Source organism: Cheilinus undulatus, linkage group 2 (genome assembly GCF_018320785.1).
Source record: "Cheilinus undulatus linkage group 2, ASM1832078v1, whole genome shotgun sequence".
Taxonomy (NCBI): domain Eukaryota; kingdom Metazoa; phylum Chordata; class Actinopteri; order Labriformes; family Labridae; genus Cheilinus; species Cheilinus undulatus.
In genome coordinates this window covers 25984164-25998925 of record NC_054866.1, presented here as the reverse complement: position 1 = coordinate 25998925, position 14762 = coordinate 25984164, and the positions used below count along the sequence as shown (strand labels likewise).

The window sequence follows — 14762 nt, the reverse complement described above, 5'->3', positions numbered from 1 at the left end:
GGTGCTTCGACTTTGGAACGACCTACCTGAGAAGATAAGGCGTCAAGAATTACTGACATCTTTTAAATCATTTTTTTATCTCATTTTTTTTTATTGTTTTAATGGTTCCCTTTAATATCAATGTGATAACTGCATTCTGATGATGTCTGTGAAGTTTTGGTTGCATAATTATCTTAAGATGTCTGGGCTCTAATGATGTCCTGTGATGTCTAAGATTGCATGCAGTCTCATGACGTCTGGTTCTGTAAGTCTTATGTAGCTGTTGGATTATTATCTTGCTCACTTTTTGTTTAGATTCTTGAACTCTTTGGATTCTGATGATGTTATTGGTGTCATCATTCCGTTAGCTTTGTCTTTTGTTGGGTTTTATTTTTTCTTCTGTTTGCTTCAACAGCACTTTATAAACCCTTGTATTCAAAAGTGCTATACAAATAAATTCATTACTATTATTACATGGATGGATTCGTGAAGGAATGGATGGAGATTCCTTGACTGATATATGGATGGATTCATGGGTTGATATAGGGATGTATGGATAGCAAGCTAGCTGTACGGATGGACTTATTAGCAGAAACATTTCATTTAAGCCACTTTAGAACCAATATATGGGAGGCAAACAAACTCAATCCGTAAGCAGATGTGCTGAGACTGAGACAAAACACTTAAGGGGCTCTATGTGTCGCACTGGGAGTGAAATTATTAGTATCTCACAGCCAAATACTGATACAGTCTGGCTGTGGTGCTTTGGGCTGAGTACCCCGAGTGTGCCAGCCTCATTGGCAGGCAGTATCACATCAGTATTCTACAAATTCTCTCTTATTCCTGGAAGTATTTCACAGCAAATTTGATGGGAACGAGACCGACAGCTGACAAATGAGGTCCAGTAAGAGGAATACAGCTGTAGCAGTGCACTTGATCCCACACAGAGGTTGAAGACAACCATCAAGGTTGTTTCTACAGCCTCAGTGATGAAAGTGTCTGTTCGAGTGTGAGCATATGAGTCTCTCGGACATGATTTGACATGTTAAGGGCCAGTCTCTGTGTAGAAACCAGAAGCATAAATGGCACAGGGGGAATAAGTAGTAATTAAGAGAAAACTGTTCAGAGGTTCACAGCCAGTTAATTGGCTCTCATGCATCTATTTCAGGACACATACACGCTAGTTGACAACAAGAGAAAGGCAGCATCACACATGCTCACATAAACACTCTATCACCAACAGTGGGTAGCAAGATACAGGGAAAATTAGTCTTAGCCCATACAGAATCAATAAGTCAGTATCAAACACGATCACAGTGCCAGCATGTCTCCTCAGTCTTGCGTGTTGGCATATGTGTGTGGGTTGTTGTGGCTTTGTCAGCTGAGTGTCTGATGAAAAGATGTGACCCTGGTCAAAGTTAAGGGCTTCCCAGTAGACAAGAACACCACACCGTAGAAAAAACAACAGCTTTTGTTATGCTGTCACATACTCACCAAATAATTAACTAGCAAAAATATCCCAGATGCTACTCCACGCGACGTTTTAGAAAGATAGCCCTTTAAGGTTAGTGGCACAAGTTAACGGGCTTATGTGACCGTGTTTTTATTTTTCTGTTAAAGTTACTGTTACTAAATACAAGAGCACAAGCACTCTATAACGGAGTTGCTAAGTCAAATTAATCTTTGGTGCACTGTGTAAAATGTGCCATGTTAGCCCCCCTTGCTAACGTTATTTGACGTTTGACAGATGCATATTAATGTCACTAGGTTACCGATTAACCTAGCTAGCAAACGTTGCTAATGTTAGCTAGCAAAGGTCTTTTCTAGCCCTTCAATGTCTTAAGCCTGCATAAATAGACCCTCTCTGTGAGGTGAGTAAAACACAACATCCACAGCTAGGTTACTACTCTGTTATCTGTCTGTCATTGTCTCCTGTAGCTAAAACATAACGGACTCTGGAAATCACTCACCTTCCTCGGCGGCGGCTGCATTTTGGAGTATTGACATGAATGGTATTCCCTTGTGAGATGTATTGTAATTCCAAGAGGAAATCCAAATCAGTGTGGGACTAATATCTGTTCCCTCAAACAAAATCCTCCCCTCCAAACGACAGGGAGGGAAGACGGGTTTAGATTTGTACTCCGGCGGCCATGATTGATGATAAATGGCTGGTTTATACAGCACAAAAACTGAAGCAGCGAGGAGAGACTCAACACACTTGTGTTGGTTGCTGCCACTACTAGAGGGCTGGTGTACTGTACTGTTGTGAAGCAGGAGGACAGACAGGCAGAGAGGAAAATGCACAGAGAAGGGATGTGGGAGATTTGAACGGGGAACCCATACAAAAACCCAGCTCAATGGCGCCGTTTTGTGGTGCAGTATGGCATAGCATATGGTTTGTGATGAAAAACACTACCAGCAGAGAGACGTCCCTTTTTGTTCTGCCTCCTCGTAAGCGTCGACAGATACCTTGGTTAACGTTTGAACAAAGGTGTTCTCCAACTCTAGGAGGGGACAAGGAAGATGTTTCCCAAAAATATGGCCATTGTTTTTCTTGGAGCATCAGGGCTTTTTCAAACAGCTGATGAGGAAAAAGCCTGACACCGACGGGATGAGGCTGCGTCCCGCAGACCTGCATAGCAACAAGAATCCGCAGTCGATCGAAGAAAAATCGATCACAGCTAAGGATAAAGACAACCGTATTAAAGGGAAGACACACATTATATATATATTATTATAATTATAATGATAATAATAATTATTATTATTATTATTAACTTTTCATTGATTTTATGAATCAATCATTATTACTATTTGGCTTTGTTGACAAAAACATGAAAAAATTAAAATGAAAACCGTCTTTAATGTCAAGGTGAAAACAGACTTCTACAAAGCAATGTCAGCCAAAAATATGTGATGTAAAATGAGTGCATAAATATTTGCCACCTTTAGAGTGACTGACCTAGTTCAACCAATGTCCAGCCAGTTGGTGATAAATGGGGATCACCTGAGTGCAGTGAATGTGTCTCAAGCGACGTTAGTTTAAAGACACCTCTGTCTGGAAGGTCCAGTCACCGGTTGATAGAAATTCCTGTCTACAATTACACCATGAAGACAAAAGAACACTCCAAGAAACTCAAAGAAAAGGTTATTGAAAAAAATGTCAGGATAGATACACAAAAATTTCAGAGGCAATGAACATCCCCAGGAGTGCAGTTAAATCCATCAAGCAATAAGGGGAATATGGTTGATGTTTGACTCTGTCTAGATCAGGCCATCCTCACAAACTGAGTGACCATGTAAGAAGACTAATGAGAGAGGCCACCAAGACACCTATGATTACTCCGAAGGAGTAACAAGTTTTAGCAGATGAGTTGGGAGAGACTCTGCATACAACTGCCATTATCAGTCAAAGCTTAGTGGAAGAGTGGCAAAAAGAAAGCCACTGTTGAAAAAAAAACTCATATTAGATCTCGACTAGTGTTTCCCCAAAGGCATGTGGGAGACTCAATGGTCAAATGGAGGAAGTCTTTTGGACTGATGAAACCAAAATTGGCTTGGAGTGGCAGAGTCAAAGCCCAGACCTCAATCCAAGACAGAATATGTGGCTGGACTTGAAAAGAGCGGTTCTCTGGCAATCCCTGTGCAACCTGACAGAGTTTGAGCAGTTTCGCAAAGAAGAATGGAGTAAAATTGCAGTGGCCAGATGTGAAAGCCTGATTGAGACCTATCCACACAGACTCAGTGCTGTGATTGCAGCCAAAGTTGACCTGAAGGGGGTGAATATTTATGCAGTTACTTATTTTACATTACATATTTTTATTTGATTGACATGACTTTGTAGGAGGTTTTTTTTTTTTTGTAATTTTTTTTTGTCATTAAGTCCAATTATTTTAACCATGACTGATTTATGCAATAATTTAAAGGGTAAAACATCCAAGGTGGTGAATAGTTTTTATAGGAACTGTATATCTATATAGAAAAGACAACCACATATCAGATGGTGGACAAGATACAGTGGGGTCACTGGGTTCATTGGATTTAGGTGTTGAGTGAAAAATTTAAGGAATAAATAACAGCGGAGCTGACTGTAACCCTTGTCAATAGTTGGCACCAGCAGCTGCTGGACTTATGAAATGCAGCCAACCTATATTTTCTGTATTAAATTAAAATGTGTTATAAATATTTCATCATAATATTCACATAAAGGTTTTCCAAAATAAGGATGTCTGCTTCTTTTGAGTTTCCATAAAACAACATGGATTAGGTTGTTTTCTACATCTATTGCTTAGCGTGTCAGAGAGGAGGAATGCAATTTTTAAATCACTGTAATTGCCTAACAGCAAAATTCAACAGCTTTTTAGTGCAGTTCCTGTCCATTGGAAATCATCCATCTCCATATTAGATGTGTTCGAGTTGCTTCGCATAGACTGACGACTACTTTGACAACATTACTACTTTGTCATGAAGATTTTAAAAACAGGGCAGTTTAATCTGTACTGTACGTATACAGTATGTAGATGTATGTATATTATGTATGAATATGAGACAATATTAACACAATTCTCACATGATTTAATTTTAGAAAATGTATATGTGATATGTACTGATATGTAACATACTGATAATATTTTGGGTTTAGAGCAGCCTCACCTGTGACCCCAAACAGCATAAGCAGTCTGGATGGATGGAAGGATAATTAATGATGTTTTGACAATGATGTATTGTTTTTAGATACCGATTAAATACATTTGTTAAAATTTGCATGTTGAATATCTTAGTAGTAATATGAAAAATCATTAATACAGCAAAAATACTAATACAAAAACATTGAACAGGACTTTCACTCAGCCACACAACTTTAGCTTACTTAAGTATCTGAACAGTTCGTCACCACTTATATATCTCCCCTCACCATCTGATTATGTATCCACATTTTCATTCTTCATGTAAAATAGAAACTTAGATTTGCCAGACCTCCCAAGGTCAGGATGTACTTGTTATCATGAAGAAAATCATTTAGTATTGTTGTCCTTTGGCTCTTACTGCTGGCATCAAAATGCCAAATTTAAGCAGAATTTTTTATGGTCCACAGGTTTCAAAGCAGCATTAAAAGGTGAAAAACAATTATACAAGTCTGTGGAAGCATTACTTTTGATCAAACAGAGACAAAAACAACAACAACAAAAAAAAAACTTGAAGGACCAGTGTAAGACTTCAGGCCTCCTACGTGCCATGGCCAAGGTTAAGGCTAAGGGCCATTTAATCATTAATACACTGAGTTTCTGGGGCAGGTAAGACATTAAGAACTCTTATTCACCTTTTCTCTCACTCAAACTAACACACACATATTCAGATACATGCACGCAAACATTAGCTCACATTTTGAGAAACCAAACACTTCTCCTAACCCATGCATAGATCCTGATGCCATCGGAGTAGGCGAAAATGGATGACAGTCGTCGGATCATACTAGATTTGTTAGGATCATGCCAGGATGCTTTTGGGTTTTGATTCTTCTTTTGATTTGAATTAGGAGTATCTTCACCCTTTGGCTATATCAAGGTAAGATAGTTATTAAGATAAAGATTGTTTCTTTTCTTCAAAACATAACCTTGTTGTGTACTTCTTTGCTGCTTTTCATAGAAGTATATGTCTGACTTTACCTGGGTGCTTTTTTGTGTTATATTATTTGTTCTGTGTATTTGTGTATTTTGTCTTGTTTGAATAGAAAATAACTTTTCAAGTTGTTTGAAAAATTGCTGTATTAATATGTTATACTAATCATTATTATTGGTTAACAATGAAAGCAGTGAAAGGTTTTGACCACAAGAACAAGAAACAGAGAAGATTGTTTAGAGCCCCAATAAGCATTACAGGGCCTGAGGGGTCACGACTTATAAGGAATGTCATCTTAAACTTTACATTTCATCACTCAAACTTTACACTTCATTTGTACACTATAGGAGATGCTTAATATGTTTTTCCTGTACAGCCCAGCTTGAAAAAAGCTAAGCTCACAGAGTGGCAATGTAACTGCGTAGCTAAGTTAGCTTTAGCTATGTTTACTAAAGCTCACATTGGTAAAGCTAACTTATTTATATAGCGCCTTTCAAGAAACCCAAGGACACTTTACAAGAACACATAAGACATGGACAAACTATGTAAGGGATAGGATGAGTGTGGGGGCTGGTTTAATGAAGACTGTAGGCTGTGGTGAACAGGTGGTGCTTGAGATGTTTTTTGAAAATGTCCAGAGATGACATAGCTATGTAGCTGATGAGGCAGGTAGCTACCATAGCTAATGCTTAGCTAAAGCTAAGCATGCAAAGCACCTCTGTAAGCTACACAGGCAGATTATGTATGTAGCTATGTTTGCTAAAGCTCACGTTGGTAAAGCTAACTTAGCAATAGATAACATAGCTGTGTAGCTAATGAGGTAGGTAGCTACCATAGCTAATGCTTAGCTAAAGCTAAGCATTCAAAGAACCCTATGTAAGCTACATGGGCAGATAATCTACAAAGCTATGTATGCTAAAGTTCACATTGCTAAAGCTAACTTAGCTACATTGGCTTATGTAGTAATGTGAATCCAACAACAAACAAACAACAAACAACTTTATTGGTCCCCCGGGGGGGAAATTGCCTTTCAGTTACATCTCGTCCAAGAAACATAAAAAAGAGACATTGACACATAACAGGGGGAGGACAGGAGCGGGAGAACTGCGGGTCAGCCACACGAGCGGCGCCCCTTTTTTCTTAGCTGAAAAAGAGAACAAGAGGAAGGAAGAGGGGAAAAAAAGCAACCCCCAAACTAGGCTCCTGTAGGGGGGGCACGGTGTGCAATTTGGAAAAAACACCTCAGCACATCAGCAACATAGTAAGACATTACAACAAAACTCAAGAACTTGCACATGTGGGAGGGTGGGAGGGTGTTGGGGAGCGGAGGTGTCGCAGCACAGACACTGGGGGGGGGGGGGGCGCGCGCCCAGCCACAACCCTTCCATGCTACACTGCGGCAAAGGGGGGGAGCCAACGAAGGCGTTGAGTTTGAGGGGGTGTGCGTGTTATATGTGTCTTGTGTGTGTGTATGTGTGAGCCCGTGTACTTCATCTCCACTCAGTCCCACCCATTGTCTCTGCCGTCTGATAACAGGTGACGAAGACACGGCCGTTGGCGTGGAGACGACCTCGGAGAGTTCTGATCCAGAAACAAAGTTCACAGGAGTAGGGGTTGGTGGGGGGGAGGGTGGGGCCGTAGCATCTTGTCCGCATAACAACCAGGAGAGTGGAGAGACATCTGGCCTTGGGAAGGCTGGTTATCAAAGGGAGCCAATGAAGATAACAATTGTTTTGGGTCAGGCCGACACTGTGATTTTCCGTCTGCCTTTGAGTCTTTCTGAGTCTCCCAGTGGCTTTACCTCTAATATATCCGAATTCGGTGGCCCATTTCAGCTGAGGAGCTGACAACTTCTCCAAGTTGGCATCCATCTTGCGAAGGAGTTCAAAAATCGCATCCTGTTTGCGATTGAGCTCGCATGTCGCTTGAGTCTGAGTGTTGACAGCCCTGCACATTCCCTCAGTCATGACGGGCAGCTTGAATCATGTAGCTAGCATAGCTATGGTAGCTTGTGCTAAAGCTATTGAAGCTAGAGCAAGCCACCATTTGTGCATCTACTTCTTAAACTGACCTATACATAATTTAATCCTGGATTAGACCTCTGACCTTTTTCTCTACATTTTTTAAGAACTGTTGTTTAGTCTGTAATGTTTGCAATGTGGTTATTTCATGACTGTAACTGCCAGATGTTGTTTATGAATAGAGTAGAGATTAAAAAAAAAATCTAAAACTCAAGATACCTTTTAAGTATACGTTCTGGAAAATTGAGGCAGTTCCATTCTGATATAGAAGCCATCTCAGATGAGAGTGGCCATAAGAAATGTATGATCTTTAGCCGGACCCCTCTTAGGCTTGTCCTCCTGAGATTATTTTGTTTACCAAACTTACCCACAAATTATTGCAATGTAACAAGTGAAAGCAGGATGTTGTGGCAGCATGTACCTGACACCTACTCCACAGCAGCATTTTCAGGCATGAATGATATTACAGTAATAATAAATCTTGTTGTTGTTTTTGCTTTTGCTGGTCACAGAAAGATATCAAGTTTTTCAATTTGTTTCACAATCACCTGAAAAATCCCCGCCGGAGCTTTAAAAAAATAAATATTTAAACAGTCTAAGATGACGCCAGTTTTGTCTTGCTCGCTGTCCGTTTGAGTGAAAGACCAACAAACCAACAGCCTCAGGTCCAACTGCTGACGCTCTGCTGTGCACAGGCTACAACTTGTTAGGCAGCCGCACACCTCCGCAGGTTTTTTTTACTCCCTGAAGTATCTTTGGTACGCATACAGCCTGAAAAACAAAATCAGACTCATATTGTAACTGCTTGTGAGAATGAGGATATGTAACGCAGGATGGTCAACGCAGAACAGGCTTCAGCATTAAAACGGTGTGTATATCTCATCTCTGATACAGTTTAGCATCGCTACATCTTAGAATCTTTGTTTACAAGTCATGCTGCATGTCTCCTTGAGTTGGTATAGTATGTACAGAGCAGGTCAAAAGAATTTGAGGGAACCAGAATAGTTCCCACCTGTTATCTGTTAAACACAACCTGCAGTTGTTTTGAAGAGAAAAGAAGGTGGGCCTTAAGGATCCAGACAGTGGGAAAAATAATGTTGAAAGAAAATAGTGTCAGAAAGAAGAGCAAAGAGATCACTGTAGGTTAACTCAATCAAGAAACAAGTAAGTGTGCATGCACTGTCTGATTTGCCTGTCAGTTTGATGGATTCACGTGGCATTGGCATTTACATGACATATTTGAACATGAGTTTGTCAGATGAAAAGAAGGACTTTTACCAGAGGAGGAAAGTGGAGACGAAGGTTAAGTGAAACAACGGTGCAAGATGCATGACAGAGAGTTAAGTACCAAGGAACAGTTTCATGATAAGGTCTGGTTTGAGTTAAAAGGGTATTCCACTGTCTTTCCCTCACAGTCATGAGGTTTTGGTAAACTTTGAATTGAAATATGTGCAAGTGAACACTGGTTTGGAACACAACTACAGAGCAAGTGTTGTTAAATGTTGAAAACAAAAGTCTGAATTTCTGCAGCTGACATGTTTCAGAAGCATGGGCGGCATAAGCAGTGATACAGTCATGTAATACAGTTGCAAGGAAAAGTATGTGAACCCTTTGGGATTTCCTGGATTTCTGCATAAATTGGTCATAAAATGTGTTCTGATCTTCATCTAAGTCACAACAATAGACAAACAGTCTGCTTAAACTAATACCACACAAAAATGATATGTTTTCATGTTTTTATTGAACAAAACATGTAAACATTCACAGTGCAGGGTGGAAAAAGTATGTGAACCCCGAGGCTAATGACTTCTCCAAGAGCTAATTGGAGCCAGGAGTCAGCCAACCTGGAGTCCAATCAATGTGATGAGATTGGATGTGTTGGTTAAAGCTGCCCTGCCCTATAAAAAACACACACCAGTTTTGAATTTGCTGCTCTCAAGAAGCATTGCCTGATGTGAACCATGCCTGGCACAAAAGAGCTCTCAGAAGACCTACAATCAAGAATTGTTGACTTTCATGAAGCTGGAAAGGGTTACAAAAGTATCTCTAAAAGCCTTGATGTTCATGTGTCCACGGTAAGACAGACTGTCTACAAATGGAGAAAGTTCAGCACTTTTGCTACTCTCCCTAGGCGTGGTTGTCCTGTCAAGATGACTGCAAGAGCACAGCGCAGAATGCTCAATGAGGTGAAGAAGAATCCTAGAGTGTCAGCTAAAGACTTACAGAAATCTCTGGCACATGCTAACATTTGTGTTGACAAATCTACAATACGTAAAACATTAAACAAGAATGGAGTTCATGGGAGGACACCATGGAGGAAGCCACTGCTGTCAAAAACTCCATTGCTGCATGTTTGAAGTATGCAAAAGAGCACCTGGATGTTCCACAGCACTACTGGCAAAATATTCTGTGGACAGATGAAACCAAAATTGAGTTGTTTGGAAGGAACAAACAACACTATATGTGGAGGAAAAAAGGCACAGCACACCAACATCAAAACCTCATCCCAACCGTGAAATATGGTGGAGGGGCCATCATGGTTTGGGGCTGCTTTGCTGCCTCAGGGCCTTGAGGGATTGCTGTCATTGACAGAAAAATGAATTCCCAAGTTTATCAAGACATTTTGCAGGAAAACTTGAGACCATCTGTCCACCAACTGAAGCTCAACAGAGGATGGGTGATGCAACAGGACAACAACCCAAAGCATAGAAGTAAATCAACAACAGAATGGCTTCAACAGAAGAAAATGCGCCTTCTAGAGTGGCCCAGTCAGAGTCCTGACCTCAACCCGATTGAAATGCTGTGGCATGACCTCAAGAGAGCGATTCACACCAGACATCCCAAGAATATTGCTGAACTGAAACAGTTTTGTAAAGAGGAATGGTCTTGACTTTTGTGCAGGTCTGATCTACAACTACAGGAAACGTTTGGTTGAGGTTATTGCTGCCAAAGGAGGGTCAACCAGTCTTTAAACCCAAAGGTTCACATACTTTTTCCACCCTGCACTGTGAATGTTTACCTGGTTTGTTCCATAAAAACATGAAAACATATCATTTTTTGTGCAGTATTAGTTTAAGCAGACTGTTTGTCTATTGTTGTGACTTAGATGAAGATCAGAACACATTTTATGACCAATTTATGGAGAAATCCAGGAAATCCCAAAGGGTTCACATACTTTTTCTTGAAACTGTATGTATATGGAACCAACTACCTTTTTCTACAAGCATATGTCTCTAAATTAAATATTTAGAAATGCATGTGCTGTAATATAGCTGCTGCCAATAAAGGATCCTCATTTTTCTCTTTATCCCATGTTTCTACTGTTATTTTCTCAACCAAGTGCCCAGAATGATGGGCAATTAAAGAAAATGGGTTTCAAATTGACGTATTTAGTGACATGCACACTTTAACACTGAAAGACTCAAGCTATAAACTGTATTGGGAATTTGATTGTTAAATGGGTTGGTCATTATGTTGGAAAGCTATGACTTACAGTGTACTGTGCTGCTGAGACACACCAAATTGAATGACTGCAGACACTAAAATGTGATCATGTTGGAACCACTTCCTCCTATAGCTGTTACCATCTCCTATATCTTATTACTATCTGCTATTATGATTTATTAAATACTTTTGGTGATCACAATTTTTCCCCCATGTGTCTTTTCATCAGGTGTTCTTACAGCCAAGATGGCCACCTTTGACAGCAACTCGACCAACCTGAACAACTACAGCGCCTTCTACTGCAAATTCAATGAGGATTTTAAGTATATTCTCCTTCCTGTCAGCTACGCCCTGGTGTTTGTGATCGGCCTGGCATTGAATGCCACAGCACTGTTTGTGATTGTATTCCGCACTAAACGATGGAAGCCCTCTACAATTTACATGTTCAACCTTACCATGTGTGACACGCTCTACATCTTCACCCTGCCCTTCCTCGTCTATTATTATGCTGATGAGAACGACTGGCCTTTCAGTGAACCACTGTGCAAGCTCATACGCTTCCTGTTTTACGCCAACTTATATGGTACTGTTCCAGCACGGCACAGGCTCATCCAACTGCAAAAAAACCTTGATATCTTACAGTCATGGCAGTATCACACACAACAACAAATAAAGTAGGCCTGTGGTAAAACATACTGTACAATCCAAAAATATATGATACACAAATTTAAGATGATAAAACAAAACAATCTGCACACTATAATATGATGCATAGGACTACCAGTGAGAACACACTACGAAACCAAGATATTTTACCCTAAGCTACAATGCTGTTTGCTACTATATTACCCAATGTGGTTAAAGAAACTAAACTATAGTTCTAAGTTGTTTTAAACTACAATGAGACATGACATGACATCCCATACCCTACTGCACGATAGGGCTACCATTAATGATAAATGCTACACTATAGCCAAGCTGAAGTAGCCTAGGATGCAATATGCTTAAATATGATACAAAGAACTGAACAAGTTAAGGCTCCTTTATGCTAAAATTAGAATGCTATGGAACAATATAATATGCTACAGTTGGCCTGTAGGCCACACTACACATGTGGTACACTACAGTCCGACATGATACACAAAACTAGGTTATGCTACACTATGCTACAACGAGGCACACTCAACAACATCTACTGGGCTACAATAAAGAATGTGCTAGTAAATGATGATACTCTGATCAATATGAGACAATACCATATCATAGCATATATGTAATTCTATACCATACCAAGCTTTAGAGCTGATAGGCTATACTAGGACTTGCTACACTGTACCACAATAAACTATGTAGGGGAAGCATTCATTAAATATTAGACTTTACTGAGTTGTTATGAAAAATGCTCCATCAGAAAATCTAATTTACTGATATGGTAGTACATGATATGATACAATAAGAAACAAAACAATCCGAAATAATATATGATACAATATAAAACTATACTATATGATACAATATGATACAATACAGAACACTATGACACAATATAATGATGTGATGTGTGATATAGAACAGTAAACACTACGATACACCCAAAACCATCATAATAATCCAAAAGCCTCATAACATATCAAAAACCCCGGCATTATTTCATGCAAACTAAGAAATCATTAAAACACAGACATCACATACGTTATACCATAGGTATGATGAGAACCACAGGAACCCTTCTGAACAAAAGACGTAAGTAAAAATTGCTCATGCATGCAAGAAACTTTCTTTGTAGAATTTGACATTTACAATAAATACATTTTTACATACAGTTACTTTCTTGCTTTGAGTAATTGTACCTCCATACCTGGGACAGACAGGGCCAGGGGCAATGGATTTACAGATTTTTCGTACGAATGCCCTGAGCATTCTTGAGAAAGCAATATTGCGAGAATGCTTTGAGAAATTTTCTTCAAACTTTGCACCAATGTAAGGTAAAGTTCAAGGTGAAAAACCACATCAGTTCCATTCCTCTACACTTACCCGTGTACTTTTACCTAGCCACCATCATGCAGTAGTTCTGGTTATACTAAGTAGTAGTGATGAAGTACATTTCTAAAAATAGACCCTGCATGAGTCTTACACTATGAAACACAAACATGTCAAGATAAAAAGAAAAAAATCACTCTAAGTGTAGTTTTCCTGTAGGGAAATTGTGTTGCTTCGTACTTTTTTAATGTAAAAAGAATGTATCTGACTCTAAGGCAACAAAATGACATATTTAATTTAAGATTTACTACAATACCATTAAATATAATAAATAAATAAATACATACCAATCATTATGAAACAAGTGGATGGATAATAAGTGCTATTCCATCATATAAGCAGGTCTAAACAGTGTGTAAAAGTTATGTTACTAAATATCTTTCACTCTGTCAGGTTCCATTCTGTTCCTGTGCTGTATCAGTCTACATCGCTTCATTGGCATCTGTTATCCTGTACGTTCAATGAACTGGGTGAGTGCACGTCGGGCCAGACTGGTATCAGTGGCAGTGTGGGCTATTGTTTTGTTCTGCCAGGCACCTGTTCTCTACTTCTCCAGAACCAGGTGAGGAAACTTGCTTTCTTTTCCTTAAATTCACCCTTTGCTTATTTTATTGTCCTTGTGTTTAACTGTTGACTATTGATTTTTGTGACACACCAGTTTCATCAGTTACCTTATCTTAGTGGGTCTAAACAGGGCACAATTATGTGAACAAACAACCCTCTTTCTAACCAATTATACTTGATCCTTTTCTTTCATCACTCCTATCTCCCTCTCTGTGGGTCCATGCCATAAACAATGATAAGCTATTTCTCCTTCATCAGGGACCAGGCTACTGAGCGGATCTGCTACGACACCACAAGCCCAGAGCTCTTTGATGACTTCCTGGTGTACAGCTCTATTGTGTCTGTTCTCATGTTTGCCCTGCCCTTCATGGTGGTGATGGTGTGCTATGGCCTCATGGTGCGGAAGCTTCTGGAGCCTGGCTGGGGCTCTGAAGGAGGACCTGATGGTGAGAGGGGGGGACTGTCAGCTCAGCGCTCCAAGCAGAAGTCAGTTAAGATGATTATCATTGTGCTGGCAGCGTTCATGCTGTGCTTCCTCCCCTTTCACCTCACCAGGAGTCTTTACTACTCCTTTAGATACCTGAGGCAGATCAATCCAGCACAGGTGAGGATGAACATTCATTTCATTGCAGATGTGTTTCAGTGATTTTTTCATTTCAGTGTGTAACATTTCGATGTGCTCCCCAGATCAGCTGTACTTTGCTAGAGGCCTCCAGTGTGGCCTACAAAGTGACCCGGCCTTTAGCCAGCGCCAACAGCTGTCTAGACCCTATTCTTTACTTCCTGGCTGGGCAGGACGCTCGTAGCAACCTCACGAAGAAAACCAAGGCATCTACATCAAAAGCAATTAATGTGAGCCAACGCTTGACAACACAATTATGATCCACAACCCAACATTTACTCTCACATGCCTTTGGGCAGACAATTCACAAGTCCAGGACTTTCAGGATTGGAGCGCCTTGTAGAGAAGTAAATGTGAATTCAAATCAGGGGAACACCTCCTTTGTTACACACTTTTAAAAACAAGACTTTAACAATAACATTCACACTTTATCATTCACATTGCTATTGTTAACCGTTAGAAATAAAATGTAA

The 14762-nt window shown here is 39.9% G+C and overlaps 2 protein-coding genes across 4 annotated transcripts in view; one reads left to right on the top strand and one right to left on the bottom strand.

Annotated features, from left to right (window-relative positions):
- LOC121521537 (F-BAR and double SH3 domains protein 2-like) overlaps positions 1-2229 on the bottom strand; it is a 106789-nt gene extending 104560 nt beyond the window's left edge. For both annotated transcript variants that reach the window (XM_041805616.1, XM_041805623.1), the window contains exon 1: positions 1950-2229. In XM_041805616.1, the coding sequence (XP_041661550.1) occupies positions 1950-1970 (21 nt within the window). In that variant the 5' untranslated portion in view covers positions 1971-2229. The remainder of the gene's footprint in view (positions 1-1949) is intronic.
- Positions 2230-5348: 3119 nt separating this feature from the next.
- p2ry2.1 (purinergic receptor P2Y2, tandem duplicate 1) lies at positions 5349-14549 on the top strand. 2 transcript variants are annotated; one of them, XM_041813153.1, is made up of 5 exons: positions 5349-5544; positions 11293-11646; positions 13497-13665; positions 13926-14271; positions 14355-14549. In XM_041813153.1, the coding sequence occupies exons 2-5, from the start codon at positions 11310-11312 to the stop codon at positions 14547-14549; spliced, it is 1047 nt and encodes a 348-aa protein (XP_041669087.1). In that variant the 5' UTR covers positions 5349-5544; positions 11293-11309. The 2 variants fall into 2 exon arrangements, with proteins under 2 accessions (XP_041669087.1, XP_041669095.1); XM_041813161.1 differs by lacking the exon at positions 5349-5544 and adding an exon at positions 8399-8487.
- The last annotated feature ends 213 nt before the right edge of the window (positions 14550-14762 follow it).

Coding starts and splice junctions, on each gene's coding strand:
- p2ry2.1 (XM_041813153.1), top strand. CDS start 11,310: ATGGCCACCTTTGACAGCAACTCGACCAACCTGAACAACTACAGCGCC. Junction 13,666..13,925: donor CTCTACTTCTCCAGAACCAG/GTGAGGAAACTT, acceptor CTCCTTCATCAG/GGACCAGGCTACTGAGCGGA. Junction 14,272..14,354: donor GGCAGATCAATCCAGCACAG/GTGAGGATGAAC, acceptor TGTGCTCCCCAG/ATCAGCTGTACTTTGCTAGA.